The sequence below is a fragment of the Podarcis muralis genome, chromosome 5 (genome assembly GCF_964188315.1).
Source record: "Podarcis muralis chromosome 5, rPodMur119.hap1.1, whole genome shotgun sequence".
NCBI lineage: Eukaryota > Metazoa > Chordata > Lepidosauria > Squamata > Lacertidae > Podarcis > Podarcis muralis.
This window is the reverse complement of record NC_135659.1, coordinates 37,137,124-37,161,618: the sequence shown is the minus strand read 5'-3', so window position 1 is coordinate 37,161,618 and position 24,495 is coordinate 37,137,124. Positions and strand designations below refer to the sequence as shown.

Below are 24,495 nucleotides of genomic sequence, written 5' to 3'. Positions count from 1 at the left end.
CTGGGGCATTTTTAACTCCCCCACCCTCGTCCTGCAATATGTCGTGAAAGATCGTGGAATCTGGGTTTTTGGGGGCTTGACCAAGCGAGGCTGGCAAATGACAGCCCAAATTTGGGGCAGATGTTTTATATAGGATGCCGAGCTAATTGCAACAGCAAGCTGAGCCATTTTAAAATTTTGGATGAAGATTCTGTTTTTCAAACCTGACTGGAGGTGGGGCTATATATATATATGATGGAAAGAAACCCTGGGGAAAGGGAGGTGAGAAGAGGGGGTAGCTAGGTCTGGCCGGCAGCCCTGGAAACTTAACTTCGATCCGGAGCCCACGTCTGCTTCTCTCTTCCCGCAGCAGGCTCAGTCAGTTGCGCCTAGGCCAGCGCGCCGGTTTGCCCCGTCCTGAGATCATCCCTCCAAACGCGTCTAGGCTACTGTCGCCTGGAATGTTGAGAGCCACGGTTCGCTGCGCTCCGCGGATTTTCCCGCCGGCGCGCGACTCGCTTGGATCAGCCGCTCTAGCTAGCGCCAGTGGCTGTAGCCTCGGGATTCCAGAAAAGCACACTCACCTTCCTAGGGAAGCTTGTCTCCAAATTTAACGTCTCATTAACTTCTGAGAGGCATCCAAGCCGGGGGGAGGGGGGTGGTCCTCGTCCAAAGTTGGGTCTCTCTGCATTTGCTCTCTATTTCGCGGCTATGGGGTTGCGATCCTAGGCACGCTTGCTGGGGAATAAAAGCTCCAATGGACTCCGTGGCAGTTAACTCGCGAGCAGCTCTGTCTGCACCTATGCGGCCTTCCCGGGTATCTGTTTTATGAGCCCGGTTAAAAGAAAGACACGCGGCACGCCGCAAAAAGAGAGAGAAGAAAATAAAACTACAAACAACCAGCAGCTCCATCCATGAGGTCATAGCGAGGAGAGATTTTCAGATGGGGAAGAGGAGGAGAGAGGCGATTTAGGATTGCACAGAATCTGCGGTTGTTTGTGGTCTGGAAAGGAATGATGTTCTGGCTAAAGTTGCGGCCACGGGAGGGAGGGAGCCCTTCTAGACTTGCCTGGTGAACAAACGTGCACAGGATAAAGGTGTAGCTCGCAGATCCTACAAAAGCATTTGCTTGGGACAAGCAGTTCGACCTGCTGTCAAGTAAGATGTTCAGGATCTAAACCAGAGGCTGTAACTACAGAATCGGCCCCACTGTATCCACTGAGACTTACTTCTGAAATAAGGATGAGATGTGATAGAATTCTCTGCACGCGTAACTAGAAGTAAATTTGACTAAAAGTTATAAGGACTTCTCCCTACTCAAGATGAAGCTCGTAAAGACCTGGCATATTTATTATGCTCTCCAAGGCTTTGTGGACTTAAATCCATCAGATCATGCATGTTTGAGTGCTCGTTTCATTTCTCTCTGACCTCGCGAATAGGACTGGCAAATCTGAAGTAAAACTTGCTAAAAGAATACCCAGACGTTCAGACACTACGTTGGAAAAATCCGAATCCCGGTCTCCGGAATATAAACGTGGTAACTCACCTCAGCGACGGAGAAATCTGGTTTTAGCTTTCGATCCCCGAATCGCTGGCCGTTCCCCTTGCGGCTAGGGAGAGAAGAGAAGAGAGGTGTTGTTGTGTTTAAAAAAGGTGAATGACACATGGGGGGGGGGGGGGAGGTTGCCTTCGACGCTTTCCGAGAAACAGTCAACGCGAAGCCACCGGATTGTCGCCCCCTGCTTTGACAGAAACGGGCTCGCTTGGCGTAAGGTGCAACGGTCCTTTGGGACGTCGCGGCCCTTGTCCCAATCTGCTCCGCCCTGTCAAGAAAACGTCGCGCCTCTAGCTAAGAGAGATAAACCGAATTTAGCAAGCAGGGGGTGTCCGGGGCAGTCTCCCACTCCACGACCGCCGACCTCCCACCCTGCCAGCGCAAGACTTTATAAGTTAGTTAGCTTTCCCCGCGATCTGATTCTTTTCTCCCTTCCCCAATCGGAGTTTGGGGTTCCTCAGATGTTCTACCGCTTTCCCTTAATGGCAGAGACGGTACTAAAGAACCATCTGAGGCCAACGCAGTTCCTCTCTCTCTGCTCCAGGTTTATGCAATCTCTGCTGCTGCGATTAAGGATGGTGGAAGCCACGCGATTGCCTGTTGCGCCCTCCACCTTGGCTTGGGTTCCCCGGACATAGAAAGCGCAAGGTTTGGCAAGAAGGAGGGGAGAAAGCGGGGTGGGTAGGTGGGAGAGAGAGGGGGGGGGAGAGAGAGAGAGAGAGAGAGAGAGAGGTGAAGTGACTAATCCAAAGTTAGCATACTCCTGTGCTTCTCCCCCCCCCCCCCCGACACACACACACTTCTCCTTTTATATATATATATTAAAAAACCCGCTCCCTGGAGCGCGCTTGCTTGTAGCGATAAAGATCTGAACATGTACAGAAGGCGGGTTTTACACGAGGAGGTGAGGCTCCAGCAGCCAGCCAAGAGGCTTTTGCGGGAAGAGGTTCCACCCACTTGAAAACAAAACTTTCCCCCCCTCCAGGGTCTGACATCAGTGGAGTCGGGTAGGGAGCTCGGGAAGAGGGAAGCGGAGAAGACGAGGGGGAGGCCATTCGGAGCAAGGACTGGAGGCCGACGAGGAGGGCCGGGCGTTGGCTATCATCTCCTTGACACTTTTCGAAACTCGCCCAAGTCGCTTTTTTTCTTTTCTTTTTCTCCTGCGCGGAAAGGGAGGGAGTGGGGGCTCCGTCCTTTCTGGAGTTGGTATGTGAGGAGCGCTCCCAGCCCAGTGCCATGTATTGGAAGAGCAACCAGATGTTTGTGTGTAAACTGGACGACAAAGACGTGCCTGCGCTTCGCCTCGCGACGGAAAAGGTGAGCCCGCTGCCTCTTCTTCCCCCTGCGAAGACGAGAGACCCTTTTCCTTAAGCGGATTGCCTCCCTCGCAGTCTGTGTAAAAGTGGAGTGGATCCGAATTTGCCCCCAGAGATACCAGCTGCTATGCCCTTTGCTCCGGAGTAGTTTCATTTCATTGCAGCAGGGGGAGAATATTTCGCGTTAAGCGGTTTGCTCATCGCAGCTTAAGACCCGTCCAGGAATCCCCCCCCCATGTAATTTTAATTACATTTCGTAATTTTATAAAGTATCCCCACCCCCACCCCTCCTCTTCCTTTGAAATGCGCTTTTTGGTGTGGTGGAAACGACTTCCCCTTCCACTCCTGAAGGCAAATTGGCACGGTTCCACCTAACGTCTGTAAGCGCTTGACACCCCTTACTTGGTGTGTCTGTGTGTGGAAAGCTACGGGGTTTTTTTTTGTTTTTTGTTTTTTGGTGTGTTTTTAACTGTAGATCTAAAATATAAACAAATACCTGAATTTCCAGCTGAAAAGGGGAAAAAAAGAAATAAAGAAAAGCGCGCGCCAGCACACGAAAACAAGTTTAGTAGGAAACGTCTGCAGGCGAAAGAGAGAAATCGAGTATTTGGCACAGGGAGGACTGACACCGCTTCCACTTCTTACGAAGGACGCCGCTTCGACTTCATACAACGGAGTAGTCCCTTAAGGCATCGCTGGCTTTTGAGGATTTTTTTTTACCGTGCCCCGATTTCGCTTCGAACTGTCCCTAAAGCAAGCGGGTGACAGACGTCAGGCTTGCATGACCTACTTTTTCTTTTGGTGCCCAAGCCAAACCGTTTAGAATTAAAGAATCTGCATTGAGTTTATCAGAACTGATGGGAGCTCGCGGTCGGTCCACCCACCAACGCATCCAGACATCCCTCCGTGTCGGCAGCATAATTTAGAGGGGGTGGGCAAGTCTTTTCGTTGCTGCTGCTCAGCAGTTGGTAGCCAGGAGTCCTTTGCAAACCAAAGACCTGCCAGCAGACCCGTATCTGCCTCCTGTTCACCCCTCTTTTAAAAGGCAGTTAATTCCAGCGGTTTTGGGTTCCCCCCTACATCTGTGGCGATCGGCGCGGTCAGAATCATTCAAACTAGCTCGGCTGCCTTCGATGGGGCTACTCCGGGGTAAGTGATCGCAAGCAGCCTTAAACCAGACCGTGCGCCAAACCCTCAAGGGCCGCCGCATTTCCTAGTCTCTGTTCAAGGAATTCTAAAAATGAATGCAATATACTTATTCACTGGAATCATAAAACCGTAGGGCTGGAAGGGACCCCTGGCCCGGGGGTCATCTAGGCTAACCCCCTCGCAATGCAGGAATCTCAACTAAAGCACCCATGGCAGATGGAAATAGAAGCCTTGCTTAAGCCAAAACGAAAAGACATTTAAACCAGAGCAAATTGTTTGCAAGGGCTCGAGTAGAGCCTGTTGGGTTGGGGTTGGCTTTTTAAGGGTTCTGGGGGATAGTGTTCCCCCCTTTTTTGCTGTAACCTTCCTGCCTCTTTCCATTGTGCTTTATACTACTTACCTGCGCATGGGAAACGTCAAATCGTGCGCTGCATCTATAGACGCCGGTGGGGAACAAGTCCCATGGAAACATGCCGGGCTGGCTTCTGTGTAGGCCCGGGACGGTGGATGGCGCGCAGCCTCTTCTGTCGCAAAGATTTCGGCAAAGCAAGGAGCCGGTGGACTAGCTGCAACCCGGATAAAATTATTACTCGGGGTCAGGAATGTGTCCCCGAAACTAGCTCTGCCTCCTTCCACGAGGCTACTCATTTATACCCCGGATCGGGGCGCTCTAGATCGGGTCGGGCTCCGCTTCGCCCCGGCTATGGCGCCCAAGGGTCAGGGATGATGTAGGAGGGCGCAGTGCCCGCTATCTCCGCTCCAGATGATCTCTCTCACATTTCATCTTGGCGATTCAGGTGGATCGGACATGCATCGCCCACATTCACTGACATCTTAACCGATGGGATTGCGGGGTAATTAATCCGCATCGGGGTGGCATCCCTTGCCAGGGAGCAAAGCTCCATTGGAAACAGTAATCGGGTTCAGGATTGCCCTGCGACTTTGGATGGAGTCGGCTGCTTAGCTAAAGGGGGCTCTGGGCGCGGGCTTGACTGGCCGAGGGTCGCCCTCCGCCGGCTTTGTTCCGCGCGCCTAATGGAGGCGAGCGCAGCGCCCAGGCGGAGTTGGCGCGAGCGCTTTTGTCCCTCGCCTCGCTCGGCCTGGCCGCGCCAAACGGCTTCCTCAAGCGCGCGCCCTCCCTCCAAATTGGCCAAGGGGGCCATTGTGTTTAATGACCCCCCGAATTAAATTCAGCTGCCTGGTTTCTATTCTCCTCCTTTCTCTTCTGGTGACGTTCCCTTCTTCCTCTTCCCCCCTTTTTTTTGTGGCCTCAGCTTAACGAAATAAATAAATCCTCGAGTCTAAGCAGCAGCCCCTCGGCCTGTTGACTTCGGCTCGAGTGCTTAAGTGGCAATTTACACCTCGGAGGCCCCAAGCTGGAAGTGGCAAGGCGGGCTCTAATTGCGGAGGGTATTTGGAGGCCGCGCAAGCTGAGGCATTTTCATTTAAATCGTGCCCGGCACGAGCGCCGGGCGGGCGAGGTCTTGGGCTGCTGCTGGAGGAGCGGCAATTAGTGCTCAAGGGCCCCATTGAAGCGCTCATGCCTCGGGGCCGACTTCGCCCCCTAATTGCCGCCGTTTAGTTTTGGCTGGAGGGGAGGGAAGGATGGTCGGCAGCCCCTCTTTCCTTCTCCTATGACGAGCCTCAGTTTTCGGCGGCCTTCGGCGAGCTCAGCCGTCTGGTCTTTCTTCGCAGTTCCCGAGGCTCATGGCTGAGGAGTGTGGGCGAGTAGCAGTAGCAGCAGCGGCGGCGGCGGCGACCGCGACTGGGAGAAGACGGAAAAGCGCGGGAGAGACGGGGCTGGTAAGTCAGCGAGACGCGGGTGGGATGGAGCGACGAGAAACGGACTTTCCTTCAGCTCCCTTCACGGACTAGGAGGAGAGACGACAGGGGACTCTTTGTGTGTGGGCAGCGCGAGAAAGGCGGGAACGCGGCATTAGCGGGCGGCCAGGCGGGCGCGTGGCTTCGCAGTCTCTCCCACCTGCCCCGACCCAGTCAGGGCACTCACTGGGTGGCCTTCAGGTCGGGTTGGGTTCTCTTCTGAGGGAGATTTGTGAGGGCGAAGGGGCACAAACAGGAAGAAGGGCGCCAGGGAGAGAATAGTCAACCGTAGTAGGAACTGAGGGGAGCTCCTCTCCCTATTAGTTATTATCAGTAGTATTGGCGGGGAACCTCGGCTGAGGCGGCTGGTTTAAGGCAGCGCTCGCCATGGCAGCTGGATCTAATGATTGGGCGGCGGGGAGAGGACGATAGAGGCTCCTGAGGGAAGCAGGCCCGTGGGGAGGGGTCGCAGGCCCGTGTGTATTAATCTGCTCGTGTCCGTGTGGCAGGTGAGCCCCGAGGTTGCCGGAGACGAGGATTCGTGCTCGCCCTCCACCCCGCTCTCGCCTTCTTCGTCTTCTCCGCGCTCGCTGAATTCGGGCCCGGGCGGATGCGCGCCCAGCAAGTGCATCTGCAGCAGCTGCGGCCAGGAGATAATCGACAAGTACCTTCTCAAGGTGAGTTGGAGGGCTTTGCAAGCCTGGGCCTTGGAGCGGGAAATAAATGGGCTTCGAGCTCTCAGTGGGGCTTCAAGGAAGGCCAATCTGTCCTCCAGGATCCTAGATTTTTTGCTCTCCTGAAAGGATCACCTCCTGATACACTCTGGACGAGGAGAGATTGTGCTTTCCTGCAGGTGATCATTGAAAGTTACTTAAAAAGCACGCTTGTTTGGTCAATAGTACCTTTTGAACGGGTTTGTTTTTTTAAGAGCTCTTTTGCAGGGAATCACCTCCAAAAAGTACTGCTAGAAAATGCTATGGGCCTTTGCAGAGGTTTCCCACCCTCCTCCTAGAAATACAGTAACTTATTTCACTTTACTTGGATATTTGAGAAACCTGAAAGCTGAAATCACTATATATTTAGGGAGATTTGCTCACTGAATTTGCAACACTATTTCTTTGCAGTCAAAATTCCTTGACTACTGGGTTAGTATTAATCTTCGGTGTTATATTTAGGATCATTTGTTTAGTGCACATATTTGCTACAAAACAGGGCCACTGTTTTGACAAATTCAAACTCAGAATTATGTTGCAGGTTTTAAAAGCTGCCTTACTCAAGTGAAGTTTCCTCTTCGGCTTATAAATGTCATATGTGCACTAGATCATGGGTTAGTAGGCACTAATCAAAACTGAAGTCTGGTTTTGTTGTAAAAAGCCAGATAATTTGGATTTCACAATCATCAGACTGTCTTGAGTTTGTCAGTAGATTCCTATAAGAGGCTCCAAATCTGGGCCATGCTGAAACTAGGAAATAGCTTAATTTTTTCCTGCTCACTCCTGAAGTGTCTTAAATACCACTTTACAACACAATACAATAAATATCTACCTAGGAGCTTACTTCATTGGCTGCAGTAGGACTTACTCTCAGGTTAATGTGTGTAGAATTGCAGCATTCAATAGCATCCATACTTTTAAAATCTGAAGTGGAAAGTTAAATATAAACAAATCTGGAAGCATAATGCAGAGTCACGTGTTGTAGAATGCATATATTTTACCCTGCTGTTTGGTTCATGAAACGGTGCCTTAGTAAAAGGTCTTCTTCTGGCTGAATATAAAATTTTAATTATTCATCTGCCCTGGCCAGATAATCTAAGGAGGTTATGTGTTCAAAATAGATTGCACTTGCAGCATTAGGAAGAAATACGTTCCATTGCTTTAAGCTTGCTGGAGACATAAAAGTAAATTACCAGTTTTCAAAATTTGGATGAAGAAACAAAATTTCCGAAATCCCCAGTGATCATAACCACCAGCTCAGAAAACGAATCTGAATTGGATATGTATTTTCTTGTGGTGCTCTTTTTTCCTTTTTCCTTTTTTTGAGGTGCCAGAAATTAAAAGCCAACCTGAGATTGCATTTGATATTCTTACTTAATATTTGATTATAATTGTAATATTATATGTATGGGCTTATGGAGGTGCAACTGTTGGCTCCTGTATTTGAAAGGAAATTAGTCTGTATCTTTTTCTTTCTTCCTTTTTTGTTTGCCAGAAGTTCTATGAATGCCTGGCAGCTAATATAGGGTGAATTTAGGAAGCAGGCATGAAACAAGATTTTAAAAATAATTTTTGGGTTTATCCTGCCAACATGGCACATTTGGGGAATTATTGTGTGTGAGCATTGCAGTATATCTGCACACAGAATATGGGAGTGGATATTTGTCATCTGAAGTTTGGCATAGGCAAACTCGGCCCTCCAGATGTTTTGGGACTACAACTCCCATCATCCCTGACTACTGTTCCTGTTAGCTATAATAATAATTTATTTATACCCCACCCATCTGGCTGGGCTTTCCCAGCCACTCTGGGCAGCTTCCAACAAAATAATAAAATACAATAAGGCATCAAACATTAAAAGCTTCCGTAAACATGGCTGCATTCAGATGTCTTCTAAAAGTCTGGTAGTTGTTGTTCTTTGACATCTGGTGGGAGGGTGTTCCACAGGGCAGGTGCCACTACCAAGAAGGCCCTCTGCCTGGTTCCCTGTAACTTGGCTTCTTGCAGTGAGGAAACCGCCAGAAGGCCCTCAGCGCTGGACCTCAGTGTCCGGGCAAAACGATGGGGGTGAAGACGTTCCTTCAGATATACTGGACCGAGGCAGCTACTACTACTACTACTACTACTACTACAACAACATTTGGACCCCACCTTTTCTCCAAGGAGCTCAAGCTCATGTATATGATTCTTCCCCCCTTCCTTTTTTCTCTCACAACAATCCTGTGAGAGACTGAGAGTTTGTGATTGGCACAGGGCCACCTACTGAACTTCATGACCAAGTGGGGATTTAAATCCTAGTCTTCCAGATCCTAGTCAAACACTTGAATGAAGAGTGAACCCTTAGCATAAAACAGCTTGAGGTCTCCAAAAATGTTTCCAACTGCTGATTAAAAAGTAACATAATGCAGACTGCAAGGATAAAGTGGTAATACTACATAGGACTATTAATTGTTTATGCTGCAGATCAAACTTGTGATGATTAGGCTGCATCTGGAGTTCTGTGTCCAGTTGTGGGTGCCGCACATCAAGAGGTCCAAGCTGGAGGGTGCTCAGAGGAGAGCAATCCAGATATCAAAGTGGGTCTAGATACCGAATCCTATGAGGAACGGTTGAAAGAGCTGGTTGTGTTTAGCCGCCCTAGAAGAGAGACTAGAATGGGAGACGTGAGGCTGTTGTGCAAGACAGAGTGAAATTGCAATTGTTCAGCATTAGAAGAAACCTCTCGAGCTGTTCAGCACTGTAGCATGGCTCCTTGGGAGCTGATGGACTCTTCTTCATTGGAGGCATTGGGAAGTTGGAGCAGATGATTTCGGGGACCCTTGAAGCTCTGTGCTTCTTTGACTTCAGTTGTTATGAACATGTTCCGTAGCCCTCCGTACTGCTGCTCCCAGCACTGGTGGTGAAGTCAGAGAGAGAATAATGCTTGTTTGTGAATTAGGTAGTTAATCTTTTTCACTGATGTGACTTTGTTTCCAACCCGGGGAAAACAATGTGGCAAATACTCTTTCCCTCTTCCCATTATTGAAGAAACAAATACAGGAGTGTTGCATTGTAGCTTACTGGTAAATTCTTCTAGCATGGGGAGTATGTTTATACGGTTACAGCAAATACCACCGACAATCGGCAATGGTAAACTCTGCAAGCAGGGTTCAATCATAGTTGGTAGGATTGTTTATGCTGTTTCAAGGCTTAGGCAATGTTGTTTATGTATCTTTTGTGTACATCGTGCTCATTTCAGAAGGTCACGGTAAGTCAGTTACGTGACTGTTATGTGATCAAAGGTAGTTCAAAACTGGATTCAAAACTCCAAACTTTCAGTTACAACACTGCACCTTAAAGAACATTTTTAAAATTAATACAGTGATGAATTACCATCAAGGACTATTAGTTTTCCTTCAGCATCTGACTTCACTGATTTGATCATCCCTCTAACTTTATCAAACGTTAAATTCTTGTTTCTTAGGGGTTTTTTTTAGTAAGGCTGTTGGCATTTTTGAAATGGCGTAGCGGACAACTAATATATCTATTTAGTGTTCTGTATCTTGGGTTATTACCAAATCGCTAAGTGACAATCAATTGAGCTACAAATATCCTGAAAAACTTTATTCTTGCTATTAAAACTTAGTACAGTGGTTCACCAAGTGGATGGTATCTCCCCGGGGGGGACGGGACTAAGAGGCGTGGGGGTGAGGGTGGGTGCTGGCAGTATGCCACTCTAAAGCCTTTGATTGCTTCTTTACAAAGGCCTGGCTAGAGCACTAGAGCAAAAAAACACCATGTTTTATTGCTCTTATCACTTTCAAAGCCATTTCCTTTGGTCACATTTGTTTTTATTTACGATTCTGAATTGTTACAAGGTACCCAATCATTGGTAATGGGTAACTGCTTCCCTTACAAATAATTTTCTGTATATCTGTGGTAGGTGAAAGTTTGTGTTTGTTTGGTAAGTAGCTACATATAAATATTTTAGGCTATAGATTTCCTTCACCCTTTTGTTTTTATTAATGATGCAATAAAAAAAAGTTCATGCAATATTGTTTGCTATATATTCTTTAAATTACAAGATTAGAGTTTATGAATTCATTTTTTATATTTATTTTCAGAATAAATGTAAAATTACTACTGTTTTGAGTTTTACTGTGTTATCATCTTTGGTGGGTTGTGCAAACCACTGTTTTGAATAATGCTTTTTATAAGATAGGATATAGAGGGCACTGGGGGTGAGTTGAAGAAGCCAATGGGGCAGTGGTCCCCCAAAAGTATGGGAGCCACTGATCTAGCAGAGGATTAAAACATGTCTGTTCACACAATTCACTCTGGTTGTGTCTATTACCTTGTCAGCACAAGTAATAAATGCAGCTAGGATATAGTTTGCTATGTGATCAACTACAACAATTGCACATCGGCTGTTTGGTTTGAGAGCATGGATCATTCATCAGCTCCATCACTTAATGTAGCCAAGCAAGATAACCTCCACTATGGTTGTGAATGATCCATGGTAAGTTTCATATAAAAAAGCAGCTGAATAAGTGTTTCACTTTCTCATGCTTTAAAGGGTAAGCTCTGCAGGGCAACTTCACCCCTTAAGTGCAGTTCAAGGTGATATGGTGTCAGCTAAAACTGCCTTTCTGGATTAAACAGCTCCATAGTCATCCATGCTATGTTGCCCTCTTCCCATAATGTTCTGTTAAAGCTTACACAAACACTTATTCTAAAGGCTAGAATAACTTGAATAACTTGAATATAAACTTGTGTCCAAAGTCTTGACTAGCTTTTGACTTGGGGCATGTTTGTGCTAGCTCATTTTCATGTGATATGTCGTTGAAAATTGCTCAAGTAAAGGCTACACCTTTATATTTTTATTCTGTCACCCTTGTTATAGCCTGACCAGCAGGGGTGGTGTTGGAGGAGGCCTATGGGAGCTTTACCCTCCAGAATACTTGCCCCTTCTCTACCTTTTAGACGCTTGCTTTATTACTTTGCAGTATATCTGTTTGCCATGTAAGCAAAGGTAAATTACCAGTGAGACTCCAGCCACTTGCAGTCTTAATTCTCCCAGAGGCAAATTAAACCCTGAGAGCAGGAGCTAGAGTTTGTGTGTTTCCTTCTGAAAGGTGCCTTAAAATCACATCTTTACATTTAAATCAGAATTTGTATGTTTGGCCTCTGCCTCAAGTCTTTTATGCCCATGGAATACTTATTGCTCATTTGCATGAAAATAAATAATCCATTGCTGCTAACTTATTTATTCAGGTGAATTGTGTGAGCAGGACTGGAAAATCAACAGAACCACCCCCTCAAATAAAATTGGGGAATACAGGAACAAAACAGTTCTCCCTTAAGATGCTTTTGTGCTGTTCTGTTCGGTCACTGTAGATGCACAGTCCCTCTGGGGAGAGAAGCTGTTTCTGGATTTCCACAAGTGGCTTTTCTTCCTTGCATTAAACAGAGCTCTGGCATGACTCATTTGTGTCAGTAGGGCTTGTGGTGGAGAACTTCTCGATGAATTGTGCCCCTCTTGGGTGTAAAATTATTATTATTATTACTACTAGTAGTAATATTATAAATTCCATTTGTGATTGCTTTTTAGATCTGCGGATTCTCACACTTGAGAGTCCTAAGTATTACTGTGAACTTTATTTCTTCAAGCCCTGTTTATATGGTTTGCTTAAACCACTGCTACCAAATGTAAAATTTCTTTCTCCTTTCATAGGTAAATGACTTGTGCTGGCATGTGCGGTGTCTCTCTTGCAGTGTATGTAGGACTTCTTTGGGAAGGCACACCAGCTGCTATATCAAAGACAAAGACGTTTTCTGCAAACTAGACTATTTCAGGTATACTATGCTTTATTTACGTATGTGTTTATTGCATGTATGCATCAACTTTCTGTCAAAGCATTCTAGGTGGTTTATAATATGAAATTATGGAATGTAAAACTGTCCCTATTGGAGGGGGTCAGTCAACTGGAGCAGACCTGATGTTGTTTGCCTCCCTCCATCGCTCTTCTTTCCTCTTATAGGGCAGGTGGTATCTTGTAATTACAAAATACTAAGATTGTGACAGTAGACCCATGATTTTTTGTGTTTTATGTGCATGGACGCATCCTAGTACAAAGGGCTTATTTGCACAGCAGTGCTCATAACTGAAACACACTATTGGCTGAGCTGGCAAGAACTATGGAAGTTGAGCCCAACAATACCCGAAAAGGACACAGATTCCCTATCCCTGCTTTAGTGTCACTTGGTAGCCATTATTAGGCTACTTTCTGGGTTGCTGCTCTTGAACCATTCCCTCTACATCTTGTTGTCCTCTTAATTTTTTTTTATTGAAAAATGTTTATTTTTAGTTATTTAAAAAATCTGAAAAAATATGGCCCTTCACAAAACAAACAAAACCTGCAGCATTCATGCCAGAAATTGGGAAACCAAATAAATCTTTTTAGGAACAGTTACCCTTCTTAATTTAAGGATTGCATAACTCAAAGCATGTATACGACAAGTGGACCACAGGCTGGACCATACTCAAAGCTGAGTATTTTCCAGTCCATCTAACAGCAGAATACTATGCATATCCTATGAATTTTAAATGGAACTCACTCACAGGAAATTAAAGGATTGTAGCCTATTTCTCCCACTGAGCTAACAAAGTGCTTAATGTCACTTGCATATATCCTGACTGAAAGAATTGCTGCAGAAGATCTGTTTATATATATATAGATATAGATATAGATGATATAGATATAGATATAGATATATGCACACACCAACAAACAGTGTCATGGAGTGGTCTGGGATAGAGCATGGCTGGAAGAGTGTAGTTATCTGGAATTACTTGCAATCTGATGAAATCAATCTCAATATTATAACTTCAAAAAATGTTTTCGATTAAACCCTACTGCCATCTTCCTGTTTCCATCTACTCTCGCAAACTGCAATTGTTTCCTCCAGAAGGAAAGTATTTCTGTTGCATGCCAACACTTTGGGGAGTAAACTACTCCCGTTTCTTCTTTGCAGACCAAGATAAAACATGGAAATACTTTGCTGCTAGAGTAACCTACTGCCATTGAAGGTGTAAGGAGAAACTCACCCTTTGTTATCTAAAGTGCTTGGGGTTTCTGACTGTAATAAAAGTACCTGGCCTTTCATCCTGAATAACACCTAATATGTCTGTTGAAAAGTCAGGAGAAAGAACTTGGAAACAGTTTTTAAAACTGACAATCAGATCCATGAAGCCTACAGATGTGAAACTGTGAGGTGCTCTTCAGAAATACACCAAGTGCTCACTTGCATTGATTTTTTGACATTGTTTTGTACACTGGTGAGAGTAATAGAATTAATTCTCAACATCTTCCCATTCTCAGCTCATTTGTCCTTCTGTTTCAGTGCCAACGATGGAGGGGAATAGTGTCTAAACAACAGAAAAATATTGCAGTAAAATGGCTCTAGTCAGACTCTTGCCATTATAATGCTTTAGTAACAATTCATTTGGATTACTGCAATGCACTCTACTTGGGGATTCATTTGGTGCAGAATTCTGCTGTCTGCTTTCACAACATTCGCCTAACTGTTACCGTATTTTTCGCCCTATAGGGCGCACCGGCCCATAGGGCGCACCTAGTGTTTTTTTGGGGGGGGGAATAAAGAAAAAAAATTATCCCCCCCCCAGGCACAGCGCTGGGACGGGGGAAGCCCGAGCTTCCCCCAACCCCAGCCCCCAGAACAGGATGCTATGCGCAAGCCTAGAGAGCCCAGCGGGAACTCCCGCGGGCTCCCAAGGCTTGTGGATAGCTTCCTGAAGCCTGGAGAGCGAGAGGGGTCGGTGCGCACCGACCCCTTTTGCTCTCCAGGCTTCAGTGAAAGGACACACACACATTTCCCCTTCATTTTTGGAGGGGAAAAAGTGCGTCCTGTAGGGCGAAAAATACGGTAATTTCCAAATTATATTTGAGGGCCTTCTCAGTGGTGGTGCCCACCATGTGGAACACCCTCCCATCAGATGTCAAGGAAATAAACAACTATCTGACTTTTATCTGAAAGCAGCCCTGTTTAGGGAAGCTTTTAATGTTTGATATTTTATTCTGTTTTTAATCTCTTGGGAGCCGCCCAGAGTGGCTGGGGAAATGCAGCAGGGTGGGCAGGGTATAAATTATTATTATTATTATTATTATTATTATTATTATTATTATTATTACTATTTAGCTTTCACACAACTGGAACTATAGTGGAGTATAGTGTCCTCATTTCCATGTTTTTTTATAAACAGATCGTCCCCCTGCCCCCAAAAGCCAATAACCCAGAAATGAGCACAAAGCTTACACTATTTTCCACTATAGTTCCATAAGTGGCTTATGTGTGAAAATGCAAATATAATATGGAACTTAATAGTCATTAAAATGGAATGAACCGCCATGTGAATGCAGCCTATATTGCAAACGTCCCGTCCCCCCGCTTTTTACCTCTTTAATGCCCTAAATTGCCTAGGCCAGGGGTCGGTTTACCTTGCCTGGGCTGGATCAGTCCTGCAGAGAACCCTCCATGGGCTGGGTTCTCGCCTGCGATTTCTGGCATCTACGTGTGCGCAGACATGATTTCCGGTGCTGCAGAAGTGAGTCCCCACACCGCGCTGCGCTGGTTTAGCGCAGCGCTCTAGGATTCGCCAAGCGGGCAGCTCAGTTCTGGGGTGGCTTATGGGCCAGTTAAAAAGCCAGCGTGGGCCGCACGTTGCCGACCTCTGGCCTAGTCTCTTTGTACCTGAAAGAGCAGCTGTTCTCTGCATATTTCTATCCATTGCCTGAGCTAAAGAGGGGAAACGCTACTATGGCTTCCCTCTGTTTTTTTCATAGTTGAGTTTGATGAAGCAATGTAGGTCTTGATGGTTCCACTGACTCTTAGAACTCTTTAGATCAGAGGTATCTACCCACCTCATAAGAACATCACATTCTTTTGGTTAGTTGTCTAAGCCGACTGCTGAAAGAACTTTCCATGGTGTTGCCTAGCTGTATGGACTGTTCCTGCTGAGTTATTTTGTAGTTTCATTGCTGTTTTTGTGCTGTTTTTTTGTTGGGCTTTTTATTGTACAAGGTTTTGTGAATTAAAGATTAGTTGCCCTCCTATTTATTTTTTTTATGGTAATAAATTATCATCTCCTGGACACAGATGGTAATATATGTATGGAGTAAGGAGGAATAGCCTACACCTTTTTAAAAGAAAGCTATAGAATGAAAAGGTGTAGGGTTCTGCCTGACTCAACACTTCCTGTCTTGGATAGCAGGTATTAAACTCATTTTTTTTTTAAAGATACCCCTGCTGCATCAAGATATAATCTCATGTAACGCCAGGGCTCCTGGGCTGTCTTGCCTCAAAGCGTCATGGCTTGTCCTTATGAGATCTCTTATGATTCCCGCAAGAATGCATAAGGGAACGTCATCTCAAAAGTTCAAACATTAATTGCAAAGTCAGGCAATCCTCCTTTTTTTCTGAAGCAGTTGAGTGGAACTTAAGCAAATCCCAGCTTTCAATGAGACTAGTAGCATTTATGATGAACTTCATAATACCCGTAATGTAGCTTCATAATCTAACTTGAGTGGCAGTTGTATGATGAATGGCTGCTATTTTCTCTTCCCTTCTTTTGTTACAGACGTTATGGAACTCGTTGTTCTCGCTGCGGCAGGCATATCCATTCCACTGACTGGGTCCGAAGAGCTAAGGGAAATGTGTATCACCTGGCATGCTTTGCCTGCTTCTCCTGCAAAAGGCAGCTTTCCACAGGGGAGGAGTTTGCTTTGGTGGAAGAGAAAGTCCTCTGTAGGGTACATTATGACTGCATGTTGGATAATCTGAAACGAGAAGTTGAAAATGGTAACTCTCCTTCTTGATGTTAGGTCCCTAGGCTGTATTCCTTTGTTTGTTTGTTTGTTTCATGTGGAGGGAAAACACACCCACACCCCAGTTGATTCTGGAAACCAGATTAACTTGATCATTTGCTCCGTAACTAATGTATAAATGTAGCATGCATGCAATCTCATGAGAAGTTGGTCATCTGTAGTTTTCACCCTTGTTCTAAGGAGCATTTTACCTCTCCTCCACTTTCCTCCAATGTTTTTAATCTGTGGCATTGGCAAAGTAAAATTCTCCATGCCACACAGGCCACTTCAGATTGCCATAATTGCTTGTAGGTGGATGCTAGTGGTGCTATGTTTGCACTTCATTAAAAAAAGGGGGGGCACCACTGTTGCTCCTGAAGTTTGCAGATTTTTCAAAGCATGGTATCCCAAGTCCATTACAGTGGTACCTCAGGTTACATACACTTCAGGTTAAATATGCTTCAGGCTACAGACTCCACTAACCCAGAAATATTACCTCGGGTTAAGAACTTTGCTTCAGGATGAGAACAGAAATCATGTGGCGGCAGTGGGAGGCCCCATTAGCTAAAGTGGTGCTTCAGGTTAAGAACAGTTTCAGGTTAAGAACAGACCTCTGGAATGAATTAAGTACGTAACCAGAGGTACCACTGTATATGTTTGTCCTTCTCAAGCAATGTAGTTCCATTTGATCTACAGTTGTGAAGAAGTGGTGTAGTAAACATTTCTCACTGGGAGGATAGTTACACTGTAATTCAAACCCCCTTTGTGACAGGTTTGGGGGTGGGAGTTGGATTGTCTATAGTTTTCCCATACTCTCCTCAGAACCATCCCACCCACTCAATGTGCTAGTTGGAGGAAGGGGCCAGCAGCAAGATCTCTGTTGGTGGCAGACTGTGGAGAGCTCCATAATGGAGTGTTACGGAGTTGGGGAAGGGCTGGGTTCACCCTGGATCTGCTGGACCCTGAGCCAACTCCACTACCATCACATGATGGCCCAATTGATGCACCAGCTCTGCCATAGTAACTTTCATGCTCCCCCTTCCCATTCCTCACCAGCCAGTGTGAATGGCAAGGCTTTGCTGGTGACTCTGCTTCTGCTTTTAAGCTCTGCTGCTCCCCACTTGGGATTTGGATTGTAGTTTAAATGATCTGAAGTTAGCCCTTGACAAGAACTATAAGGAGCTTTATTTTTTTAAATGTCCATAGCATTTAGCATTCTTTCTCTCTACTTGATTCAGAATAAAACTGGTTTTTAATCAAGGCCATGTCATATTCCTGTTTGGTGGTTCATGGATTCTCTTCCTACACCTCCCCTCCCCCCCCCCAAAAAATGAAGGCCTGCGCTTGCAGCCAGGACCCTGATCTGAAACATGCTTAAAAAATGGAATACCAAATCTGGTACAAACTCAAGATAATTATGTAGAGTTGCAAAATAATGAAAAATTGATAATTCCATATTCAAGTATATCCTTAATACAAGAAGTCTATTCTAGCGTAATGTCTGTAACTAATGACTGGTGTTGGTACTGTCAAAACTTCGACTTTGTCTTCTTTTTAATTTCAGGTAATGGTATCAGTATGGAAGGTGCATTGCTAACAGAACAAGACATTAATCACCCAAAACCAGCAAAAAGGGCGCGGACAAGTTTCACAGCAGATCAGCTTCAGGTAGAGCCCTGGCATGGTGCAATGCCTCTAATGAAAGACAGCTGTAGGTTGTTGGTGTGGGGTGGGAGGGGGGAGGATAATGACTTTATGCTCTGCATCACTTAATAATTATATTAAATATAGCTGGTTATGAAGAAATTCTCTCCACTGCAGATATTTCTCCTGGTGTCAAGGGCACAGCATGTTTCTGGAATATTCTTGCAAGTGTTAGCTGTTGTTCCATGTGAAATAGTTACTCTTCAGCGTTTCTGTTTCCCAGAAGGCAGCTGGTAATTCTGTAAAGTGGAAATGTAAATGCTGATCTGTTTTGACTACTTGATGAAATTCATTAAACCAGACATTTCCATCACTACACATAATTATAATAGGAGACTAAATAGTTTCAGTTCTGTGTAACATGAAGAGAAGTACTAGAAAATGTGCAGAATATAACTTTACAGGAAACAGATATTTTCAGTGTCTTGCATTTCACCATAGCCGCCAAACCCAAGTGGCAATCAAAACCGTGGCTCTTCAGCACAGGCATCACTGTTATATTCAGATAAGCAGAGGCTGAAGCTTAGCAATGGTGGGGGTCAGTATGAACTTTGCAAAACCGATGTCTTTGTGCTCCGGGGGGGGGGGGGGTTTGCATTGCAACAATGTCAATAGAAAAGGAACATGTCACATTCTCCTATGCTACCCCTGAGTTCCATTAACTACTTTTATTCTGTGGTAGATAAACTTGCAGTTCCTTATCACAACCACTCTAGCACCTGCCTATTTCTACTTTCAGCTTTATAATTCATTCTTGTCCAGTAGCTTAGTACCATTGCTCCCAAATAAGCATAAATAAATCCAATGCGCATCGAATCTTAAGGCAAAATGCCAACTTCCACATTGGTTTACAATCTCTTAAAATTAAAAGCATTCTAATAAAACAGGATAAGGTACATTTCTATTGATAAAAAGCAATTAGAAAGCAAAAATTGAGCAACAGAAAAAGGGGGAAATTAATCTAAAGTTTGCTGGCATAAAAGTTTTCAGTTCCTATTCAAAATATTTATTTCTGGTGTACTCCATTTGGTATTACTTACATATGTGGGAAATAACCTAGTTTTGGATTATAACATCCACATTATTATGTGCATATAAAAGTGGCTGTTTAAGTTTTTAGTGAGAAGCAATGGCCTGTCTGTTCAGAATGTTAAAATTGCCTTCCATATAGTCCTATACATGTCCACTTAGATGTAAGTCCACTGAGTTCTGTGAGGCTTACTGCCATGTAAACAGGCATAAGACCTGCAGCCTTAATGTTGCAACAGGTAGTGCAATGGATACACAGGAAGCTCCATATGTACAGCAGAGCTTTTAGCCCTCAAAACAGCTTTTCCTCACCTCTGCCAGCATCTGTTAAATAATACCACAGGAGCTTCAGACGCAGTATTTGAAGTTTTGCTCAGGCAATACGACATAGGTTAGCTTCAGCAGATTCAGGAAAGCACTTGCGTGTGCGTAAACAAGTGTTTTGATCTGAGCCATAGGACTATTTATGCACTCAGTCTAGTTCAGGGGTCAGCAAACTTTTTCAGCAGGGGGCCAGTCCACTGTTCCTCAGACTTTGTGGGGGGCTGGACTATATTGAGGGGGTGGGGAGAATGAATTCCTATGCCCCACAAATAACCCAGAGATGCATTTTAAATAAAAGGACACATTCTACTCATGTAAAAACATGCTGATTCCAGGACTGTCCACTGGCTGGATCTGGCCCCTGGGCCTTAGTTTGCCTACCCATGGTATAGTTCTTCTACTTTTAAAATTGTAAACAGCACCTCTTTTTTCCACATCTAAAAATGCCAAATAATATTTAGGTAGCAAACATTTAATTGCCTTAAACTCATGTAATACTTTTCAATTTGGAGTTGTTATTTGGCAATTTTATCAAAGGACTGCAGTGGTTAATGGAATTGACAAGAATCTCATTTCCTTGCCCTTTATAGGAGTAGGAATATTTCATGCATGAAAATTCACTCATGTAGCTCTGGGTTCAGCCCATTGTGTTGCATCTAGTGATGTTCATCCCATTGTGCAACAGATTTCTGTTCTTGTAACAGGACTTCCCTTTTTTCACTCACCCTGTAGCTCTCTGCACCACCTCAAATATTTGTAGTGTCCCCCAACTCTCTGGAGCAGATTTTGGGACACAGGGAAGGAAAGGAAGGGGAAGTCCAGTTACAATATTGACCATTTGAGTTTATATAAGTCATAACTTGGGGTTCTGATATCAACAACTGAATATTCAGTTGACTTGTCTACCCAACCATCAGTAACTCCAGTAGTTTACAGCTAGGTGTAGAAGTATCTTGACTCAATGAAACTTCAATCCTTCCACACCAAAATGGCCATGAGGTTTTCATTCAAAAAATGTAAAGTAATGGCCCTTTATCTCTCTTATAATGATCATCTGAAAAGGCTTATGACATACTATAGTTTGTCTGTGCTTTCCTGAACTATCAGTGCAGAACTAAAGATCAAATTAACAATAATGTACACTAATCAAAAATCCACTTTCAACTTGAATAAGCTCCTGAAAGAAGTAGGGAAGAGTAAAAGCTAATTTTCAAAAATCATTTCGCAGTAGGATTCACACAGTACACTTTTGGGCATGGTAGCTCCACCAGGAGGTTACATTTAACCATGTCCAGTGGTGTATATGTGCTATGAACATGCCTTAATGTGCCTTGCCTTTGCAAAAATTAGTATAGCCATTTCTAATTTCTTCTGCCTTCTGTTTCATACAACATTGTTCATATTTGCAGACATTTTGTAAAGGAGGCCGTGATAGGGCAACAACTAGTTCTTGCCACATGAAGGTGCATTTTTGTAATACAAGTGTCATATAAAATGGATATGATCTGATTGAATAATGATGATGTCGTCACATGAAACCAGCTCTTAGTAACAAATGAGCTGGAATCTTGCTTTGATTTTTTTCTTTCTTTCACGTAATGTTGTATTCTAGTGCTGGAGCTAATCTGGTCATTGGGTTAGCTTAGCCTGCCTTGATGTGGTTTAGAAGTCTTTTATGTGGACAATGCACTCCTCAAACTGCTGTTGGAGGTTGGAGCTATATGACTGCATCTTGTTACTTATGCAGTCTGGCTAGTACGTTAAAAAAAAAACAGTTTAAAAATAAAAAATACTTCTTGCATTTTCCAGGTAATGCAAGCACAGTTTGCTCAGGACAACAATCCAGATGCACAAACACTCCAAAAACTGGCAGAAAGAACAGGCTTGAGCAGGCGTGTGATACAGGTAACTGTACTGCAGTTACTTCACAAGTACTGTGAGCAGAGCTTCTCAGCAGCATAAAGCTCCAAAGAACAGTTTTTCTATTGATCAGTATTCCTTAGCTAGAGTAGACCTTGTGTGATGTCTTTTACAGCAGTCCTGAAACATTGATTTTTTTTTTTTGTTTCTTTAGGAAGAAAATGCACATCTAATGTCTTCCATCACATACTTTCACATTGCTGAAGGAACATAATTTAGGGTTGTCTTGCATGTGCCAGCAGCAATGTGAGTGATTAGTGACCCGTGGTGAACAATGACACCAGGAGCCCACGTTAGAAGCTCCCCCAACTTGTTGCTTGTACTAAAGTTCGATGTATCTTATTTTTTAATTTGGGTCTACCTGGCCTCAGTAAAGAGCACACACAGGGAAAAAGTTGCACTGGCATTTATATGGAAGAGGCCCTCAATGGTTTTAAATACTTTGTTTCTTTGATGTAGTTAAATGCCAGATAACGAATACGATGTGCATCTTTTTGTGTCTTTCCATTTTGTGCCTAGGTGTGGTTTCAAAACTGCAGAGCACGCCACAAGAAACACGTTAGCCCCAATCACTCTTCGTCTACTCCTATTACAACAGTCCAGCCTTCCAGGCTTTCTCCACCAATGTTAGAAGAAATGGGCTACTCAGCCTATGTACCCCAGGATGCGACAATGCTAAATGCTCTGCATAATTTCATGGATGGTAGGTACAGTAGCATGCTATAATTACTTCATAGACTTGAGAGAAGAAAATGTGAAATGCACCCTTTTGCTCAGGGTTGGGCACCATGCAACCCACAGGCAGCCAAAAAAAAAGACATACTCATTCTTGTGTCTGGTATTCTTGGGAAATTCTTGTACTGTTTTTCTGTGTTTGATTGGAATATTTTGTATATTTTATCGTTTATATTGTTTGCCACCTTGTGAGACTTTTTCTAAAAGGCAGGATAGAAATTTGTTAGATGACAAATACATTCTAGCTTTTCAGGTTGTTGTCCCTAGTACTCTGCTGCAGAGAGAGGTTGATAAAAAATATTTTGCTCTGAAAGCAAGCAAAAATTCTCCATATATTCTCTGTGCTCATGATAGCATATAGCCCATAAGTCGGGATGTCAAAGCTGTTGGTCTTGCTTCCGTGTGTGCAGAAGTACACCATACCTTTTTTGTTTTGTTTGGCATGTTCTGCTCCCTAGTTTGGGGAAATAAGTGATAGCCTTGCATAAGCTTAGGCCTTTTGCGTGTTACGGCATTTTGTTGTTGTTTTTTGACCATACCTCTGAAACTGACAATATCTAGGGCTCTTTATTGTAGCAGAGGATCTCTGAATAATGACCCACAGATCTTTCCTCCCCAAATTACATTTTCATGCTCACCTTTTTACATTTAAAAATGTTCAAAATTTTTTTTTTAATGCATGTTCTTATGGACTTCTGTACGGGAATGCTGTATTCAAAACTTTATGGGGGGGAAATACTCGTTATATAGCACTTAAAGTTCACCACAATTCTGTCATCCTGCATATACTGTACAAAAGGTTTATGTCAAGCTAGAAACTTTTCCTTAAATCGAAAGGAAGAAGGCCTAATTAGACAGAGTTTGAATAGCTTTCATCTTTCAAATAAGGCTTTATTGTAAAGGGCTTTTATAATAAAGCAAGCCTGATGACATCTTAAATGCTATGAAATCTCCAGCGAGCCATAAGCTTTAGGGAGCTGCAGATGCATCTGAAAAGTACTGCAGTTCACAGTAGCTTGTGCCGTAATGAAATTTGTGGCTCTTTAAGATACCACACAATTTTGTTGTCGTTTTGCTGCAATGGGCCCATTTTATGCATAGTTTTGAACTGTATTCAGTGGGACTAGGCATTTTTGTAATAAGATACCTTCCTCACAAACTGCAAAGTTGGTATGTATCAAAGAGTTCATCGGGTAACAGGCACTGCCCAGGGTATAAAGACATGGGGGGGGGCCACTGTCATTCTAGAAATGAGCGCTAGTACCAGCTGGTGAAATGGGTGCCGCTTGCTGGTATCCCAGCCATATCAGTGCAGTTGGGTTTGTACTCACAAGTAATATTTTTTTATACTTCTAGTTAGGCTGACCAGCAAATCTTTCTATTTTTGTAGCTCATTCACCTTCTGCTCTTGGACTCCAGCCTTTGCTACCCCATTCAATGACACAACTGCCGATAAGTCACAGTTAACTCATTTATTTCAGGGACATGAGACTAAAGAGGTACCCCTGAGATACCCACTGTACTTGTATTCAGTTTAAACTTTAAATGACATCCAAAGCATTTTGAAGACGATTTTGTTGCCCAGGTATGTAAGTATAGTTGGCCTGCAAGACACTTTTATGGCTTTCTCCATAAATATGTTTACAAGACTTATTAAAGAGAAACACCTTTTTTTTTGTATTGTCTGGAAGTAGTCCATTCTAGCTATGTGTTTGTTTAATTTATTTATCATCAAAAGAGCACTTTGCTAAAAGACAGGACTGACAGTTGTGCAAAATGTTTACAATTCTTTGTGAAATTGTAGTTCATCATTAGTTTGTATCTGTAAGTTATTGCTATTAAAGTATTACTTGTATTTGAGTTATATGCAGCCTATACTTTGAAGATTATGTCCATGAGCTGGCAAAAGTTCAGTTGCCAGAATTCTCTAAATGACCTAAATAAAACCTTCTGTTGTAGCATGACTAGCAAACATATTATTGCGTTAATGGTATAATCTCGAGTATTTTACAATGGACAGCCTGATTCGATTAGTTGAACTTGTAAGGAAAGACACAGTAAGTGCTCTAAGTACATAAATATTTAATGAATTGGCAGCCTTCTCTGAACTGGTAGATGTGACATCTGACATGAAGTTACTTAACTATAAATGGTATTGAAATGTCAATGATACCCTTTATAACCTAGAGAACAGCTAACTGTGGCTACTTTAATATGTTTTGTTCATTTCACCCTGTTGGTTTGGATTCTTACAAAATATATTTCATGCTACACAATTTCCACAATGTCTTGTGTGCTATGTTAAAAAGGCCAGGGCAGTCTTTAAACAGCCCAAGTGCAAAAGCTTGAACTTTGGTACAGTTTCATGCATATAGGTACATGTACGT

The 24,495-nt window shown here is 43.8% G+C and overlaps 1 protein-coding gene across 3 annotated transcripts; it reads left to right on the top strand.

Moving 5' to 3' along the window:
• Positions 1-2,515: 2,515 nt before the first annotated feature.
• On the top strand, positions 2,516-24,384 carry LHX8 (LIM homeobox 8). Of its 3 annotated transcripts, none has more exons than XM_028733073.2 (9): positions 2,516-2,851; positions 5,695-5,802; positions 6,330-6,497; positions 12,247-12,368; positions 16,171-16,391; positions 17,961-18,064; positions 21,263-21,358; positions 21,893-22,076; positions 23,499-24,384. In XM_028733073.2, exons 1-9 carry the CDS (start codon positions 2,771-2,773, stop codon positions 23,573-23,575), a joined length of 1,161 nt encoding a protein of 386 aa, XP_028588906.1. In that variant the 5' UTR covers positions 2,516-2,770; the 3' UTR covers positions 23,576-24,384. The 3 variants fall into 3 exon arrangements, with proteins under 3 accessions (XP_028588906.1, XP_028588908.1, XP_028588907.1); XM_028733074.2 differs by lacking the exon at positions 2,516-2,851 and adding an exon at positions 3,310-3,999 and having other exon boundaries at positions 23,499-24,072; XM_028733075.2 differs by lacking the exon at positions 21,263-21,358 and having other exon boundaries at positions 2,630-2,851.
• Positions 24,385-24,495: the final 111 nt, after the last annotated feature.